The sequence below is a fragment of the Sceloporus occidentalis genome, unplaced genomic scaffold (assembly GCF_023333645.1).
Source record: "Sceloporus occidentalis isolate IW3139 unplaced genomic scaffold, rSceOcc1.0.p SCAF_100, whole genome shotgun sequence".
Lineage (NCBI taxonomy): Eukaryota > Metazoa > Chordata > Lepidosauria > Squamata > Phrynosomatidae > Sceloporus > Sceloporus occidentalis.
Window position 1 is genome coordinate 778142 of NW_028317080.1, and position 16753 is coordinate 794894.

General features: G+C 40.6%; 1 protein-coding gene across 1 annotated transcript; it reads right to left on the minus strand.

Annotated features, from left to right (window-relative positions):
* Nucleotides 1-207: 207 nt before the first annotated feature.
* Nucleotides 208-13836, minus strand: LOC149284028 (bromo adjacent homology domain-containing 1 protein-like). The gene is made up of 6 exons (XM_089497215.1): nucleotides 12435-13836; nucleotides 4468-4844; nucleotides 2723-2882; nucleotides 1519-1595; nucleotides 710-801; nucleotides 208-397 (listed from the first exon to the last, which is right to left on the minus strand). Exons 1-6 carry the CDS (start codon nucleotides 13834-13836, stop codon nucleotides 208-210), a joined length of 2298 nt encoding a protein of 765 aa, XP_089353341.1.
* Nucleotides 13837-16753: the final 2917 nt, after the last annotated feature.

Below are 16753 nucleotides of genomic sequence, written 5' to 3' on the forward strand. Positions count from 1 at the left end.
TTATTTTATTAGTTTGTTTTTTTCCTTTAATTTATGCTTATCTCTAACGAAGTGCTGTGCTTTCAACTGCTGAGTACTTCAACCAGTGTCTTTTCCTGAATCCATGGCCTGAAGGCTACAACGAGATGTTTCCAGGTCGTTTCTGTGCTCGGAATGCTGGAAACAGTCATAGGCTGCAGGAGGGCTGGCGTCCATCCACGCTCCCAACTACTGCGGGTTCTTCAGGATCCGTCCGTGCCGGAAATCATAAACATGCCGGCACAGAAACACCAGCTCCGGGTCTGTGCTGTCCGGCACCCTGCGGTGTAGAGGGGTGCAATACTCTTCGGAGGGAGGGACAATCAAGGCTTTCCTGTTTGGACAGCCCTCCCCTCGTCGCTTTACCAAGGCACAAAATCTGCAAGAGATACAGAAACACAAACACTATGAAGTTATACGCACGTGCAAGTTAAAAGAGAGTTTGTTATTCCCAATTCCTTAGAGGCGATATATATTATTAAAATGTTCTTCTTCCAAACTCATAAATACAAAGTATGGGGAATCCCAGATTTCTTTTTTATTATTATAGTTTATATTATTATTTACAGTAGAAGATTTTTTTTGTTAACAGATTCACTTTAGCAGTATTTTAATCCTGGGTTCCTTGGGTAATGTAATTTAAATATTTACGTAGCAATAAAGCATTATGCTATTCAGCGTTGTCTCCTACCTGCAGTACTCTGCAAATGTCAGGACATAGCACTTTTCTTCTATGCAGGCAATACTGTTCTCATCTTGATGTCGGGAGGCAAAGATCTCATTCTGCAAAGACATACACGGCAGAAGAATGTATATACTGGATAACAGCCATACTAAAACTGATCAGTCTTTCACATTTTGCAAAACCTTATTAAAGAGAGTGTAGTGTCCCATAATCCCCATTAATAAATGCACATGAACCCCTTCAGTTCCAGGAGTTTGTTAAACCATAATTCTTCCTTTCCATATGTGATGAACCTGCACAAAATGTATACAATTTTGTTCAGAAGTGGTTTCATCTTTTAAAAGTGTAATCTCTCGAATAAAGTCATACCCCACATACATATATGTTCAAGAAGGTCACATCCATTCTTTACATATCACTCTATATTACATTTTTTAATACTTACGAGGTTTGGGGGTAGTGTTATTTATTTTATTTATTTTTTTAGATTTTGTTTGTTGTACATTTTTGATCCCAGTGATGTCATGGTGATATAACTGGGCTGTCAATAAAGGTGATTGACTTTTTAAATAGGCAGCCTGGCACTGCAACAAAGTCAGGACGTACTCATGCACCCTAAATGGCTTCTCGGCTCGGGTTTAAGGCCGTACAGGTACATCCTAGATAGCTGTAAAGGTTAAAGTACTTTGTGAGCACTTAGTGATCTCAATCAAATTTCACTCATGCTGAACCTTAAAGTGCCACTATCGTCAAGAAAGTGGCGCTGTAGTTTTACACATCACTTCAAATCTGGAGAAACGTCATCAGTCACTAACCTTGTGCATACTGGGATTACGTCCTCCCTGAGTGTGCTCCGGTCTGTAGTACCAGAAGAGACTCATCATCAGTTCACCTGGAAGGAGAGAAACACAGCTTTAATGTTACTGCTACTGTGCATGCAAGCCGATCCGCCATAATATTATGACCACTGAGAGGTGAAGTGGATTTTCTTTTAGATATACTGGACTTAAACAGAAATGTCAAAACAAGATACAATACTTTACACTTGACCAAATATCACCCCAGGAAAAAAAAAATCTCTATGCAGACCTCCTGCAGCATACGGAGAAGGCACATTGGGTCAAATCTAAAAAGCGTGTGTATTTGGACAATTTATGTGTGTAATAAAAATTATAATTAAAAGATACTTAATATTATGGGACACAAAAGTACCAAAGTGGCGTTGCTACACACTGTAAATGTCCAAAATCACCTTAGAATTACACCAGGAATATACTGCAACTGCGAGGGCACCCAACTAAATAAGCAAACATAATGTGCAGCCAGCTATGTAAACGGAAGATCACATATATGTTTTACAGATTTACAAATACACGTAAAAAGGACGAGTAAAAACATTACAGTGAACTTGTCACTAAGGAATGCCCACAAAGTGCATTTATGGTTAACCAATAAAATGAACGGTCAAGTCCTAATTCCCCTCTCAGCCCATTTAGTTTGATCTATGATCTTTTTATATTAATTTTAAACTTAATGGTCATCGAGGTTTTTTGATTAGTCCACACCTTAGCTTATAAATGTATCTGTTTGTGTCTGCTGTGCTTTAGTTTCTGCTAAATATTCTGTGAAATACACCACGGGGGTTTGGTCCACAGGAAAGTTTTAGGATGAGTATGCAGACAGTTAATGACACAAAAGACATATGTACATACACGGAGGTTGCTAGTGGTAAAGTTATGTGACCTCGGGGAGCACCCACCTACAAATGTCTTCATGTGCCATAGGAAAACAGAGAGCCAAGTCCAGGACCAAGAGCTTGCATTCTAAAATAAGGGGCTGTTGCAGTAAAACACGAACAGCCGACAGCTCCAAGTCCAACAGTCCCTCATTCAGACATACAAAGCAGCCGTCTGGCACTAAGACCAGCCCGGTCACTTAATAACTGAGATCAACTAATGTATCACATATTACACAGAACTGAAAAGCGCTACGGAAACCAGAAGGGTAATTTTTTTTTACCAGTTTGGGGTTCTTCCCACAATGCAGATATCTTGGCCACATAGGGCATGGATTTTTTTCTGGGACCAGATTTCAGAAGGACAGTGTCTCGGACCCGGATAATCTCTCCATTCCTCTCCACTGCTTGATAACTCCTTCGCAGAGCTGGTTCAGGTTCATTCTACAATAGGGAAAGGGAAAAAAAAAGACCAGTTTTGTGATTCCACGTGGTATTCAGTTTCTTTAAGGCTAGCAGCTGCTACATCATGTTTGCGCAGCCGCACTCTTCTTGTAGCGTGCAGCTGTGTTTATTCAGACAGCGGGCACACAGCGATGGGACCAGTCTGCTGCTGGAGTGGCAGTAATGGTTAGCGTGTGTCGCCGTCAGCCACCAATCATTTGCCCAGTTTGCCAGATGGCAAATACAGACCTTGACTTTCGTAAACTTTCTGAATGTAAAATCGTTATACGGTTCATTCATGGGCAGAGAGGTTTCTGGATGTAAACCACGTACGTCATATGTGGTGGTACTTTATGGTCTCCTATTTACTGTATCTATATGCCGGGTCCCCTAGCACTCGGGGTTAACTGTATAGTAAGCCGGATAGCAGTAGGTATCTGACTAATGTTACGTTTTCTTTTGAGGGAACTAGGGAATTGTGTTATTAAAATATCAATCAGATGGATTAATGCTTTATCTACAGCATACCATCTAAAGGACTTATGAATGTGTTATGTGTTTAAGATTACAACTGATCCAACAACAGATACATCCAAACACATATCAATGAAATCACAATATGTATTCGGATATATCTCCTGAAGGCTAATGTGTTTTCTAGCTACAATAACTACACTTATCCAGGTGAATGGGTGTATGGATACACTTATGAAATATGCACCGATAAACCCACCCACTGGCTTATTAAGTTAAACAATCCCTGTTCTATCTCTTCTAACTATTAAGGTTTGAACTGAAAACTTTCGCTTCTTCCAGAATGCAACAGAATATTTTGGAAACAACAACAGGATATCCAAGAATCCACAATGCGGCTATAATATAACAATACAAACTTTTACTAGAACGTTCCAAATATAAAACAATACAAATAACAGTACACTAACAATAATCCCCACATTAATTGACACACTTACAACAAATACATATATATAAGTTCCTATTTACAATATTCAAACATGCATGTTCATAGTTACCTTCCCTGAGAGCTCCAGGTTAGTGATGTTCCTTTGTCTCTTTACTTTCTCTCCTCCTCTCTCTCTCTTTACTTTCACTACCTGTCCCTTGATATACTAGAGGGTCCCAATTAGGTCTACTAGGAGATCCCTGATTGGACCCGGTGGTTGCCGTAGTTACCCTTTGAAGTGATTCCTTTTGGCCAACACCACACCCTGGGGTCTTTACAATCATGGGGCAGTAAAACCCAAAGATCTCCTGACCTGATTAAACAATCTATTTCATGAGAAAACCTGTCTTTCTTCCACACACCCTTCATCACGCATATCAGTGTTATCTAAACTAAGACAAAAGGTTTCCCAAATATTTATCATTCCTGGCCACCTCCCATGCATCTTGATTTAACTCGTATTAGCAGAAACCATGAGATATATATATATATACACACACATATGCATATTTACACACATGTACATCCATACACTCGCATACACGTGTCCATATAGATATATATCCACACACCTGCTTATAGTGTAACACTAAGAATTAACTACATGTACTGTACGCTTACCACCACATAAACTGCTTTTTCACAGGGTGTTCCAAGAGGCATCCAACCATTTGTAGCCCGCCTTCTGCTTATCCGCTGCTGTTTGGGATGGTTGTGGCCTTTGCTTGTTTTGTTGCCAGAAGTATGGAAGCAGCCAGAGGTGTTCCTGACTCCTGACTTGGAACCACTTGGTGGTTTAGAGCTTTGCGGGCACTCCCGTGCAGTCTTAAGCATGGCCATTGTCTGAGGTTCTGAGTTGGGGGTCTGCAGGTATGGTACAGGCTCCGCAGCGGGTGGGACACTTGGAACTGGACATCCTGAGAGCGGGTGAGCAGGAGATACAGGGTGACCGGCTGTAGGGATCGTTATGCTGAGCTGGTCTAAAGATTTGTATCCCTCTAGGATACAGGAGGAAAAAAAAAATAGAAAGCTATAAGAAAACAGAGTAATAAAAGAAGCAAAACAACTTTATGGTCACTGCGTTCACTTACTTAATATCCTTCTAAAAGCAACGTTTTTGTGTACGGAGGTCCAAAGCTAAATAAAAAGTCCGTGACGCATCTTGATCACAGAAGCTGTGGTTGGGTAACTGCGATTCACGTTTACAGACAAATGTAAACTTTACTTTAGTTTCCGATTAAAACTTCTGCTTTATTTGCTTTTCATGCAAATAAAGTTCAGCAAATCGGTCATTTTATTCTCCCCCGATGACTATAAGAGGAAGTTACGATTTAATCTGACCGATGTCCTTCTGCGATATCAAAGGGTCTATCCCAGCGAGCTTCTGCTACAAGAGTGGATTTAAATCGGTGATATTTCTTGGAAATCAACTCAGCGATGGAAATATGCATTATGCAGGGACAATTTAGCCCTTATTGCAGGAAAATTTTACAGTGAATTGCCTGTTTTAAGTTCAGGAAGTTTAATCACCCTGTCTTCCAATTCCTGCTTTAGTGAATAAACCCCAATGTCCTTCTAACAATGAAAAGTAATGTCTTTGAAGGTCAAGGGACGGATTCATGTTCCAAGCAGCCTCACCAAAGTATCAAAGTACTTTAATATACTTAACTCATGGTGAAGCTGCAGCTCCAGAGATGCAGCAGAAAGCCACTGTGGTTTGATGATTCACACCACTGATCAGCTGCTTGAAGCAGCCAATGAGTGGGATGCAATAAACAGGAGGACTTCCCGCAGCCAATGCCGGAGCTGTATAAAATGTGCCGGGGGAGGTGCCTTGCCCAATGCATCTTCTGCACAGCAAACGGTGGGCAAATACAAATGGGAGATTATGCAGAATTGCCCCAACATTATGTCATGTGACGGGATGTACAGTTTGCCCTAAATAAGCATCTAAGAATGGATTAACTTGTCCTGCAAACTACAGTCCATGTACAATTGGAACAGATGTGGTTAAAAGAAAATGACTCCGGGAGTCTCGGCAGTGCAGCTCTGTCGCAACATCCCCGGTACCCACGCAGCATATGCGTACAGAACATTTTCCACTCGTGCGAGTACACGAGAAGCCTTTTGAACGTTGCCTCTCTAGCCTGATAAGCATGCCGTTACGCACAGACTATCCAAGAAGCATTTCAATGTTGTTGCGTAACCAGCGGCTTGCCCTGAAATCCCGGGATCGACGAATGAACGCGGTCCAGCACCGGTAACGTGCAAGTGCATTTTACACAGATTAAGTGATACGGGACTTTGCAACCACAAAGAGTTCAGATCATCATTTACGCAGCAATTCTTACAATACCTATATATACACAAAAGGGGTAAGATTTCCACTGCCTCCTAAAAAAGAAAGGAAAAAAAAAGCCACTTTAATCACTCAAGTCGTTGTGACAGATCTGTCTGCGGATGGCATTCCAGATACCTGCCTTACCCGACGGATCTGGAGGACCGGAAACACTGAAACCGCAGTAGTAACTGCTACATTCCCGAGCAGCTGTCTCCACCGGGATGCGGACGAACCCAGTGACCATTCAATCAAATAAAAATAACCCTTTTTGACAAGGAAAGGGTGATGCAAGGTTTGTTACGGACACAGCAGGCAAGCCAGGATGGAGCGCAGCGACAAGATGACAATGCTTGGCGTTCTGCATCTGTAACTGCTCAGCAGAAGCTCCAGGTACTGACATTAAAGCTGCCGGTCACAACACGATGAAACAAAATAAGAGTATTTTTGGGGAAAACTATATTAAAAAGATAGAATTTACCAATTAAAACACTACTTTAAACTTAAAGTTGATTAACTGTACATCCGATTACATATGCCCTATATTTTATGTATACTAAATAATAGAAACTGTGGAATGCGTACGTGTGTATGAAGCTTATTGTTAATAATATCCATAACAATAACACAAGTGGACACAATCAGTATTGGTCAAAACGCAGAATTGTAGAATGTTTAAGTAGCGCGCTGTGGCATTATCACCACCAATGGTCCTTTTGTTTCATTAAGCCTCACATACTACAGGGCTTTGCGGCATTATCCTTCACCCAGAATCAATTTCACCCGCGTTACCAGCTGGCCTGCCCATAAGATACACTATATGGACAAAAGTATTGGAACACCTGACCATTACACCAACAGGGACGTTGATGCCATCACATTCTAAATACCATATTTGCTCGATTATAAGACGAGGTTTTTGTTCAGAGCAAATGCCCTTATAATCGGGGTCGTCTTATAATCAGACCTCAAAGTCTGACTATGAGACGACTAAGATCCAGATCCCCCGCAGCTGCAGGGATCTGGATCCTACTGTCTCAACCCCCCCCCCGCCCCACTTACCGGTACTTCAGAGTCCCCAGTGTGCAGCTGTCATGTAGCTGGGGCAGCGTGTAGACTCACGCTGCAGCCGGAAGGAGGCGTGGCTAGCAGCGGGGGTTGTCTGCGTGCATCGCGCAGACATTCCCCGGCTGTCAAAGATCAGAGTTCCCCGCACCGGTGCGGCACCGACACCGGCACCGGTGCGGGGAACTCTGATCTCTGATAGCCGGGGAAGGTCTGCACGATGGACGCAGACAACCCCCGCCTCCTTCCGGCTGCAGCGGAAGTGCGTAGGATCTACACGCTGCCCCGGCTACATGACAGGGAAGTCAGAAGCACCGGTAAGTTGGGGGGGGGCAGGGGAGTGTTAAATGGGGGGCATAAGGCATTTCTGGAGGCAGAGTGCTCTGTGAAATGCCTTTTAACCCCCTTAATGCCACTCTGCCTCCAGAAATGCATATAGGGGTATAAGGCATTTCTGGAGGCAGAGTGGCACATAGGGGGTCAAAAGGCATATCATGGGGCACAGTGGCATATAGGGTTAAAAGGCATATCATGGGGAACAGTGGCATATAGGGGGTATAAGGCATTTCTGGGGGCAGATGTGCGTAACTGGGGGGCAGGTTGAAAAATAGAAGGAAATAAAACCAAAATATTTTCTCAATCATAGCTTTTATTAAAAAAATAGTTTAAATGAATTAACATTTACTGGTAAAACTTTTTTTCCTATAGGGTCGTCTTATATTCAGGCTCTTTTTTTCCTAAATTAATATTAAGATTTTTTCGTCTTATAATCGAGCAAATACGGTACATAGACATTAATATGTAGTTGGTGCCCCCTTTGCAGCTATAAACAGCTTCTGCTTCTCTGGGAGGCTTTTCACAAGACTTTGGAGAGTTTCTGTGGGGGTGTTTGCCCGTTCATCCAGTAGAGCACGGATTATTTATATATATGTTCATATAATTCATATAAGGAACGCTCATGTCCAGCACTACTCTCCAGCAGCCAGCGGATCATTTCCTCCCCTCCTTTTCGGCTTCTGCCCGCGGACCCAGATCACTTCCGGCCGGTTGGTCAGACTTCCCCAGAGTACTTCTGCTCCGTTTTCTAGACCGAAAGCGCTTTGGGGAAACCTGAACAACAGACAGGCAGCTCTCTGGGTCCGCAGGGAGAAGTTATCTAAAACACTTCTGGTCCCAAGCATTTCGGATAAAGGGATACCCAACCTGTATATATTTTTGTGGGGGTATTTTAACCTGGTGGTCTACTAAACAATCCCCAAATGACACACAGTAGAAAGTTTCAAGTTTGGAAAAGGATATGGGACATTTTTTAACATGTTTAAAATTTAACAGGTTGGGTTTTTATAAATTTAAGACAATAACCAATATCATTCGTGGTAGGACAGTCAACGGAACTTGTTTGGGGACCATTAGTAATATTAAAATATGTTTTTATTATTTTAAATGTATTATTCATACTAAATGGTATCTATATCTAAAAAAAATAAAAAATTAAATAAAAAGGATTCATGGTTTAGGAAAAGACAGGTTTTGGGGCACAAAACACCCTCAGTAAAGAAGGGGTTAAACAGGTAACTCTAAACTGGTGGAAATCGTATGCTGCATTAAAGCAACAAAGTTTATCATCATCTCCATTCATTGACCCATCTAAACTTTAATCCGTTGTGAAGGGGTTTGAAACTCGTGTTTTGTGATTAAACTAGGGCTGAAACAACGAATCGATAAAATCGATAATAATCGAGACTGGGTGCAAGGCAGAGTGTGAGTGTGGGTGCAGGGCAGAGTGTGAGTGTGGGTGCAGGGTGCAAAGTGCAGGGCGCAACGGCAAGGGGCAAAGTGAGTGGTTTAGGTATTAAAACTAGTTTGATAAATATTGTGTTTGGGTTCTTGTACTTTGAAAATATTTTTTTTTATTACATCATAACAAAATAAGAATGTTAATGTAAATTTTAAGTTGTTTTTTTAACATCCAGTTCATAAAATTTTAAATAAACAAAAAGTTTGCATATTGTTTTTTTTTTATCCGATTAATCAAAAAAATTATCGGCCAACTAATCGATTATTAAAATAATCGTTAGTTGCAGCCCTCTTAACCTCTACTAAAAAGCAAGAAAATAAAAGAAAAGCGAACTCGACACTGTAATTACACACCGAGTATTTACATAAAGTAACTTAAAATGGATACATCTGTTCTGTGTACATTTTACACCATTCACAAACAATCCCTGCAAAACATGTTTAACCCCTTCAAGACCAAAAGCATGTTTTCAAGTTTTCCTGTGTCTCTGTTCAACAGTTCATTATATGTTCAGTATTTTGAAACCGTATTTATATACGTAGGACATTATTTTGTATGAATAAAGTTAAAAGAAGGGAAACTCACGTTTTTAAAAACGTATTCAGCTAGCGCCTATGAGAAAACCGTACACCAAACGCATTCATTAAGCTGCCCCAATTTGGAAACTATTCCATAGGCTCAGGATTTTCATCTATTTTGCCAGTTATTGGGCATACACAAACTATTTTTGCATCACAAACTCCATTTTTCCCCGTGGTAATTTACCTCTAAATTACCATGGTGGGGCTCTAACTGCAATAGTGGTCAAAGGTCTTGAAACCACAGAGATTCATAGAAATTACTAGCCCTATGATCGTAGTTCGCAGTTCCATGACCTCCTTCATTGGGGCTTCAGCACACACAAGCACATGCTGCCCGGTCACACGGGGTACAATCAGTCAGTGAGGCATTTGGGCCGGAGACCCAACAGTGGTCTCTACAGACCCTGCGATTCCCTGCCATATGAACGGGATCCCAGTGATGACAAAAAGGGGATACGTCATTGGTCTTCAAGGACCGTTTTGTTAATGTCCTGGAGCAGTACACCAGTCAAAACTATGTTTTCAATGGCCCATATCCAGTCATTTTCATCTCAACACTTACCACGTAATACCATTTATGTTTTTAGAACTTAACGTTTGATCCATGGCTGGCTGCAAAAAATTAGGCATCAAGAGGAAACTATTGTCTGTACCACATTGGCTATAATTTACTTACACACTACAGCGGTGCTAATGACCGGTACTAACAATTAAGAGGCTTTCCTTTGTTCCCACATTTAAACTACTGTGTCTCAACATCATCACAGTGTATGCTGGGCTGCGATTATAAGAGACGCCCAGTAGATGTGTATGGGAATATAAGCAGTAAGCAGACATTTTTGGATTTATGCCATAGGAGTCGGGTTCCTTGCTCAGGAGTATGATTTGAGACTGGTCACTGAATCAAGCTAGTGGATGGATGTATTTTGTTTATCCTATTTTTGTTTTAGGCCTTAGAAAGAATATCCCTAAAAAAGTAACTGTAGAATGACCAACAAAAAAAACGGATTTAAAAAAAAAAAAAAAAAAAGTAATACACACATTCTTTTCCTATGAAGTTTGCATTGGGTCCCTTAAGGGATACTCCAGCGTCCCTACAAGTCCCTTAAATCAATTCATATGAAGGTACCTGCCATGGGATACACTGTTTTCCCCAATAATGATTATCAGATACAATGATTATGTGCTACTTTACATAAAATCCAACAACTTCATGCAAAAATTAGGATAAAAAAAAAAAAAGGCTTAATCTTTATCAAAAGATCTGCCTACAATTCCTCTTCATTTATGTAGTTTCACTCATAATAACATGATTTACTGAAACAATTGGGAAAAGCAATGCCCTTCTAGACAGATTTTGGATCTACTACTTGTAAAATGATATTTAAAGTTTGTATGAAAGCAATTTGATTGCTCTGACCACATGACATTTTCTGTTTAGATAAAATAGACTGACCATTAGAGATGGGAAGGCCTGGGTGAATTTCTCCCCCCCCCCCATTTTTTCCCAAAGCCATGTTTTTCTGGAAAAATTGGAAAAAAAATGTGGGGAATATCTTCTTTTACAATAATATGTTTACGACATGAAATTCAAAACTATATGACATGAAGACCTTTATGAAAAACGCAACGTGTCCACAAATATTGGCAGTTACTTTTTCATTTGCCATTGGTGCTTGGGTGCGAATCTGATTGGGCGATTGCGATCGCTCTTCCTGTCCAATCCATGGAGGAGGATTAGAGGAGATCTTTTGGGGGTTTTGTGTGTTGATCTTCATTTATTTTGTTGCATTTGAGGGAAAGGAGGGTTACCTGTTCTCATGTATAGCTGAAATGTTCTTAACATATACAGATCATTGCAACAACAAAAAAGTTTGAAAAAGCAAATTTAGTTTAATATATACTGAATAAGCTGTACTTTTATATACACTGCATTTCATGTTCCCAGTGCCACAAAATCGTTTTAAATTTGTAAAACTACTCCACAAAAAATGTTTTTTTCTATGGCTTCAAAATCTCCAGAAATGGTATGTTATATCTCTACTGACAATACACCTTTCCTGAGGATTAATGTTTAAGGGGACAGTTTAATATCCCATTCCAAGGAATGCATACTTAAGGGCCAGGAGAATATGCCTCCTCTGCGGTCAGATGATTTTGGCGGAAAGCACTCCCATTGGAATCATCTGCATCTCGCAAGACCTTCTGCAGCAACATTCATGAAACCAGTGCTGAAGCGGACTGGCGGGAAGTATACTACGTGTCCTGCCAAACACATCCCCTGCGACGAAAACAGCCCAGGGGTAAGAAAAGAAGAAAAAGCATATGGGGGAATTCTGCAGAACCCTCCCCATGTATTTGCAAGGGGGACATCACAAGAATGGGGGACCACTTAGCTATCATATACAATAATAGTCTGTATTCCAACAAACAATGTCAATCACAATCAAATGTACTGAAAACAATTTGGACAACAGCCACATAAACAGTTTACAATTTATCTGTAAAAAACATGCCTGCGTGCGCGTGCACACACACACTTCAGGCCAAGTTAAGGTAGTCAAGAATACCTAGTTTAAGGCCAACTGAGCATCTAATCATAATATAGGAGTTTTGATCCCCCCCCCATTATTGCCAGATACATGCCACATCAATAGTAACCTTATAAATAGTACCTTATTACATTATTTTTTTCTTCTTGCTCTGAAGATACCATCAAACCCAACCCACTTGCAACACTTTCATTAAAGAATACAGTAAGAATGTGAGTACATGACATTTGAATAACAATGGAAGCAGTACCTACCTGCAGTAAAAGGCTTCTTATATGGATATTTGCGGTGTCCTGTATGTGTGTTACCGACTCTGGCAAGAGGCAGTTTTATCACACCGCAAAGAGTGTCTGTATTAGTCCCAGGATCTTCTCCAAAGGAACAGCGAGAGTTACACCACGGCAGATGCTCAAATGTTGCCGTGTGCGGTAAGGAGCTCTGCGCAACCAAGAGTTCTTCGCAGGGCACAGACTGAGAAAACACTTTGCCTTTTGGGTACAGGGAGATATCAGAGTATCCATTGTATGGTAATCCACTTTGGCCATACGTATTGTAAATCCCATCCAAAGGATTTAAGTCGGAGGAGTCAAAGAGGCAGATACAGTCTGTTGGGCTGCCTGGAACTGGCAACCGGTGTAGTTGCTGCACTGGGAAAGAAGGCTGCTGGAAGTCCTGTTTAGGAGTGGGAGACTTTTCACCTGGTCTTCCATATTCAGGCTTCATGGAAGCTTGCCCTCCCATTAACAAAGGCAGTCTGCGGTAAGATGATTCTGAGCCATCATTGTAGCTGGAAGACTGTTCCACTTGAACACCCTCCATTTTTCCCAATGACCTAAAAGAGTCTCGATGTTCTGGTTTCAGAAATCTAACTTCAGGCCCACCTTGCCAGCCATTGTAGTCCTCAACTTTCCTATGCAAGGTTTCTTTTTTGGACTTTACACAGTTCTTTTTATGGGACCGTGTAGCCTTCACCTTGGACTTTGAACAGCTGTTGCCAGAGCGCCCATTGTCTCCATCTGATTTGCTCCTTTGCTTCAGAGGAGGGTCTCTCTCATTAGTGAGCTTCAAAAACGCTACTGCATTCAAACTTGCAAGTCTCTTTGGAGCAGGAGGGTAAGACACTTCATTACTCTCCTTCTTTAAATCATCAAATACCTCTTCTGGTGACTTATGGGAACATTTTGTTCTGATTTTTTTGCGAATAAGCCGACAATCTGGCTTTAATGAATTCCACTCTGCACCCGACTTGCAATTGTCGCCACTTTCACTAGCGTCTTTCTGGATTTTTCTGGCAGAAAAACTATCGCCTCTCTCAAACAAAAGATTATTTACGGCTTCTGCATTTAGAGAAGCTAATCTTCTTTTTCTGGGTTCAGGAAAATCATGGGTAGGCTCTACCCCAGCAGAGACAAGAAATCTCTTCTTCTTTGAACTGATCCTCAGAGTTTCTGCGGGAATCCCAGTATGAACCTTTAAAGTTCCAAAGTTATCGACCCAACAAGAGATGCCAGGTGAAGCACCGCCCTGGGCTTCCATAATGCACGACCCCGCTACATCCTCTAGTCTGGTGAGAACAACTGTGCAAGTTTTCTCATTCATTTTTGGAGCAAGCTGGCCACGCAGTGGGTATGTTTTTCTCAGGTCTTGGTTTAACATTCCTCTAACCATTTTTGGAATTCTTCCCTTGCATGACAAGTCTTTGAAAAATGCTTGGCCTGTGTAACCAGTTTGGGTGCTATCCATTCTATTACCTTGCAGTCCACCACGCAAAGGTCTGCGCAGCCCACAGCTATTTTTTTTTTTTTAGTAGGGAATGCAATACTCCTTTTTAATCATAACTATTACATTGCGGACCTATGGAAACAGAGAGAAAAAAAAAAACAGATAAACAAATGTCCTGAAGCACCACTACTACTATATTGTTAACAATGTAAAATACTGTTGAACAATAAACCTTGAAAGACCTGTGACCCTTCTAAAGGGCTATTGAGGACCTTCCAGTAGGCCAAGTATTTGGGAAACTGCTTAGTAAAACCCAGTCATTATAAATTCAAAGTAATTATGTGATGGCATAGTGACAAGATCCTGAACATGCATGCATTATAGATTATATATATATATATATATATATATATATATATATATATATTATACACACACTGTGGCAAGAAAAAGTAAGCAAACCTTTTAAAATTACCAGCATTCATTTATAAAATTGTCCTAAAATTCGATCGGATCTTCATCTACCTTACAATAACAGACATAATTTGTTTTAACTAACAACACACAAATTATCGTATTGTTCATTTACAGTGTGGTTGGAAAAAAACAAAAAGTATGTAAACCCCTAGGCCAATCACTTCAACAAAAGCTAATTTAAGTCAGGAGTTAACAAACCTGGAGTCCAATCAATGAAACAGGATCGGAGGTGTGTTTTAGAGCTTCTAAAAAAAAATAAATTAAAAAAAAAAAAAATGCTACAGCTTCACATCATCAACGGGACAATGAATACCCAAGTTTATTAAGGTATCAGATCAGGGATAATATCAGTGTGCCTGTCTGCCAGCTGAAGTTCAGTAGAAATTGTATAATGTAGCGGGAAAATGAAAATCCGCCTTTTGGAATGGCCCAGTGAAAGCCCAGACCCTAACCCATTAGATATGCTATGAGAGCTGTTCACACCAGACATCCTAGGAATATGGTAGAGCTTAAGCAAATTTTTAAGGAAGAATGGTCTAAAATTTCTCCAAAACTCTGTGCAGGTCTCATCCGCAGCTACTGCGTTGGAGTTAATTAGTGGTCGAACCTCCTTTGCCAGCAATAACCAATAACCTCAAAGAGTTCACTTACTTTTTCCAGCAGCGCTGTGAATGTTTAATGGGTGTGTCATGTAATAAAGACCTGAAAGATTATCATTGTTTGTGTGTTATTAGCTTAAGCACGTTGAGTTTGTCTATACTTGTAGATCAGATCACATTTTATGAACAATTAATGCAGAAAACCCATCTCCAAAAGGTTCACTTACTTTTTCTTGCCACTTGACCATTTGATAATTCTTATACACGTCGATTTTTATTTGTATCCGAAAATAATTTTATAATGCCCTTTCAATTTACCAGCAAAGGCAGCTGGCATGAAAAGAACCAATTTTCATTTTCCATTTTAACCTGAAAAAACAGCAAGATCATTGTTAAATACTTCAAAAAGGCATACTGGATCTTCAGACGAAGGAGAGGCGAGTAACAATCTGTTGAAGTGTCAACTAACGCAACAGGACTTTAATGAGTTTGAGACAAGAACTCTCAGTGACGTTACCTATGCCGACATAGCAAGTGTCAATACAGCAAAAGTAGTACCACAACACCTGCAGGAGTTAAAAGTACGTAGAAGTAGAATACAGAACGGAGCCAATTAGCGTAGAACTTCTGATGACCTGGTGTAAGGAACAGACTATGCTGGTAAACTAGTTTGTGAGTTTCCTGGAAAGTCAGTGTGACTAACAAACACAGAGCACACCATCCATACTAAGCAGCGTTTGCCAACAAAAGATCTCTTTTAAACTGGTTTCACCGCCGTCTGTGTCCTGTCAAACAGCCACAGATAAAGGATGTGCAGTGAAAGCAGGAAAAAAAAATGACTACAATGAAATTGCCCATAAACAAGCATTTTTTCTTTACAATTTTGCCTATTGATATCTTTAACATTAAATGAGAGGTTCTTCATTTAGAAAAGCTGTGAGTTGACCGAAGCATTGGGGAGCTCCAACCTATGCCAGTCATTTTCCCCAGTGTGACGGATGGCAAGTCCAGTCCTGCACATTTTTTTTTTTTAAAATAAAGCCCTTCAGTCCCCTATTGGCCTCCCTGTACGTCTAGTACAGCCCTTTAGGACGTACAGGCACATCCCTGCCGCTACACCAAGCTGACCTTTGACAGCCTGGACTCCACCCACCGGTCAGCAGAAGCCAGCATAGCTTTTTTTCTGCTGCCCAATCAGATGTAACAGATGCAAGCTGAAAAAAATAAATAAAATAAAACAAAAAAAAAACAAAAACACACACACACACACACACACCAACAAAAATCACTAAAATAATACAATAAATAAAAAAATAATGAAGTGATATCATTATGAGGACCTCCAACCATACCGCACTGATAAGAAAAAAATAAAATTATAAAAAATACCTTGCATCCCATTGCCCTAGCACAGCATCTAAAAATTGCCCGCCCGTTTACAAATCCATTACCCATTAAGCCATAAGTATTCAAAATACTACCCTATAGGGTACTATATGTAAGGGATGGATATGGCACTCTAGAAAGAAAGCGAAAAACAAACAAAAAAAAAAAACGGTATTTCAGTAATCAGGAGATGCTGCTAAACAATTTTGGCCGGGTTTCTCTGCCGTAACACAAAATCTAAGCAACACAGAAGTGTTGGTGAAAAGCGCAGGAAATAATTCCTGAGGCCACCTTTGACGGTGATTGGTGGCCAAATAGCTGCATGAAGAGTGCCCAAATACCCCTCATACGATAGTCTGGGTTGTCTGCTTTACAGAAATATATACTTT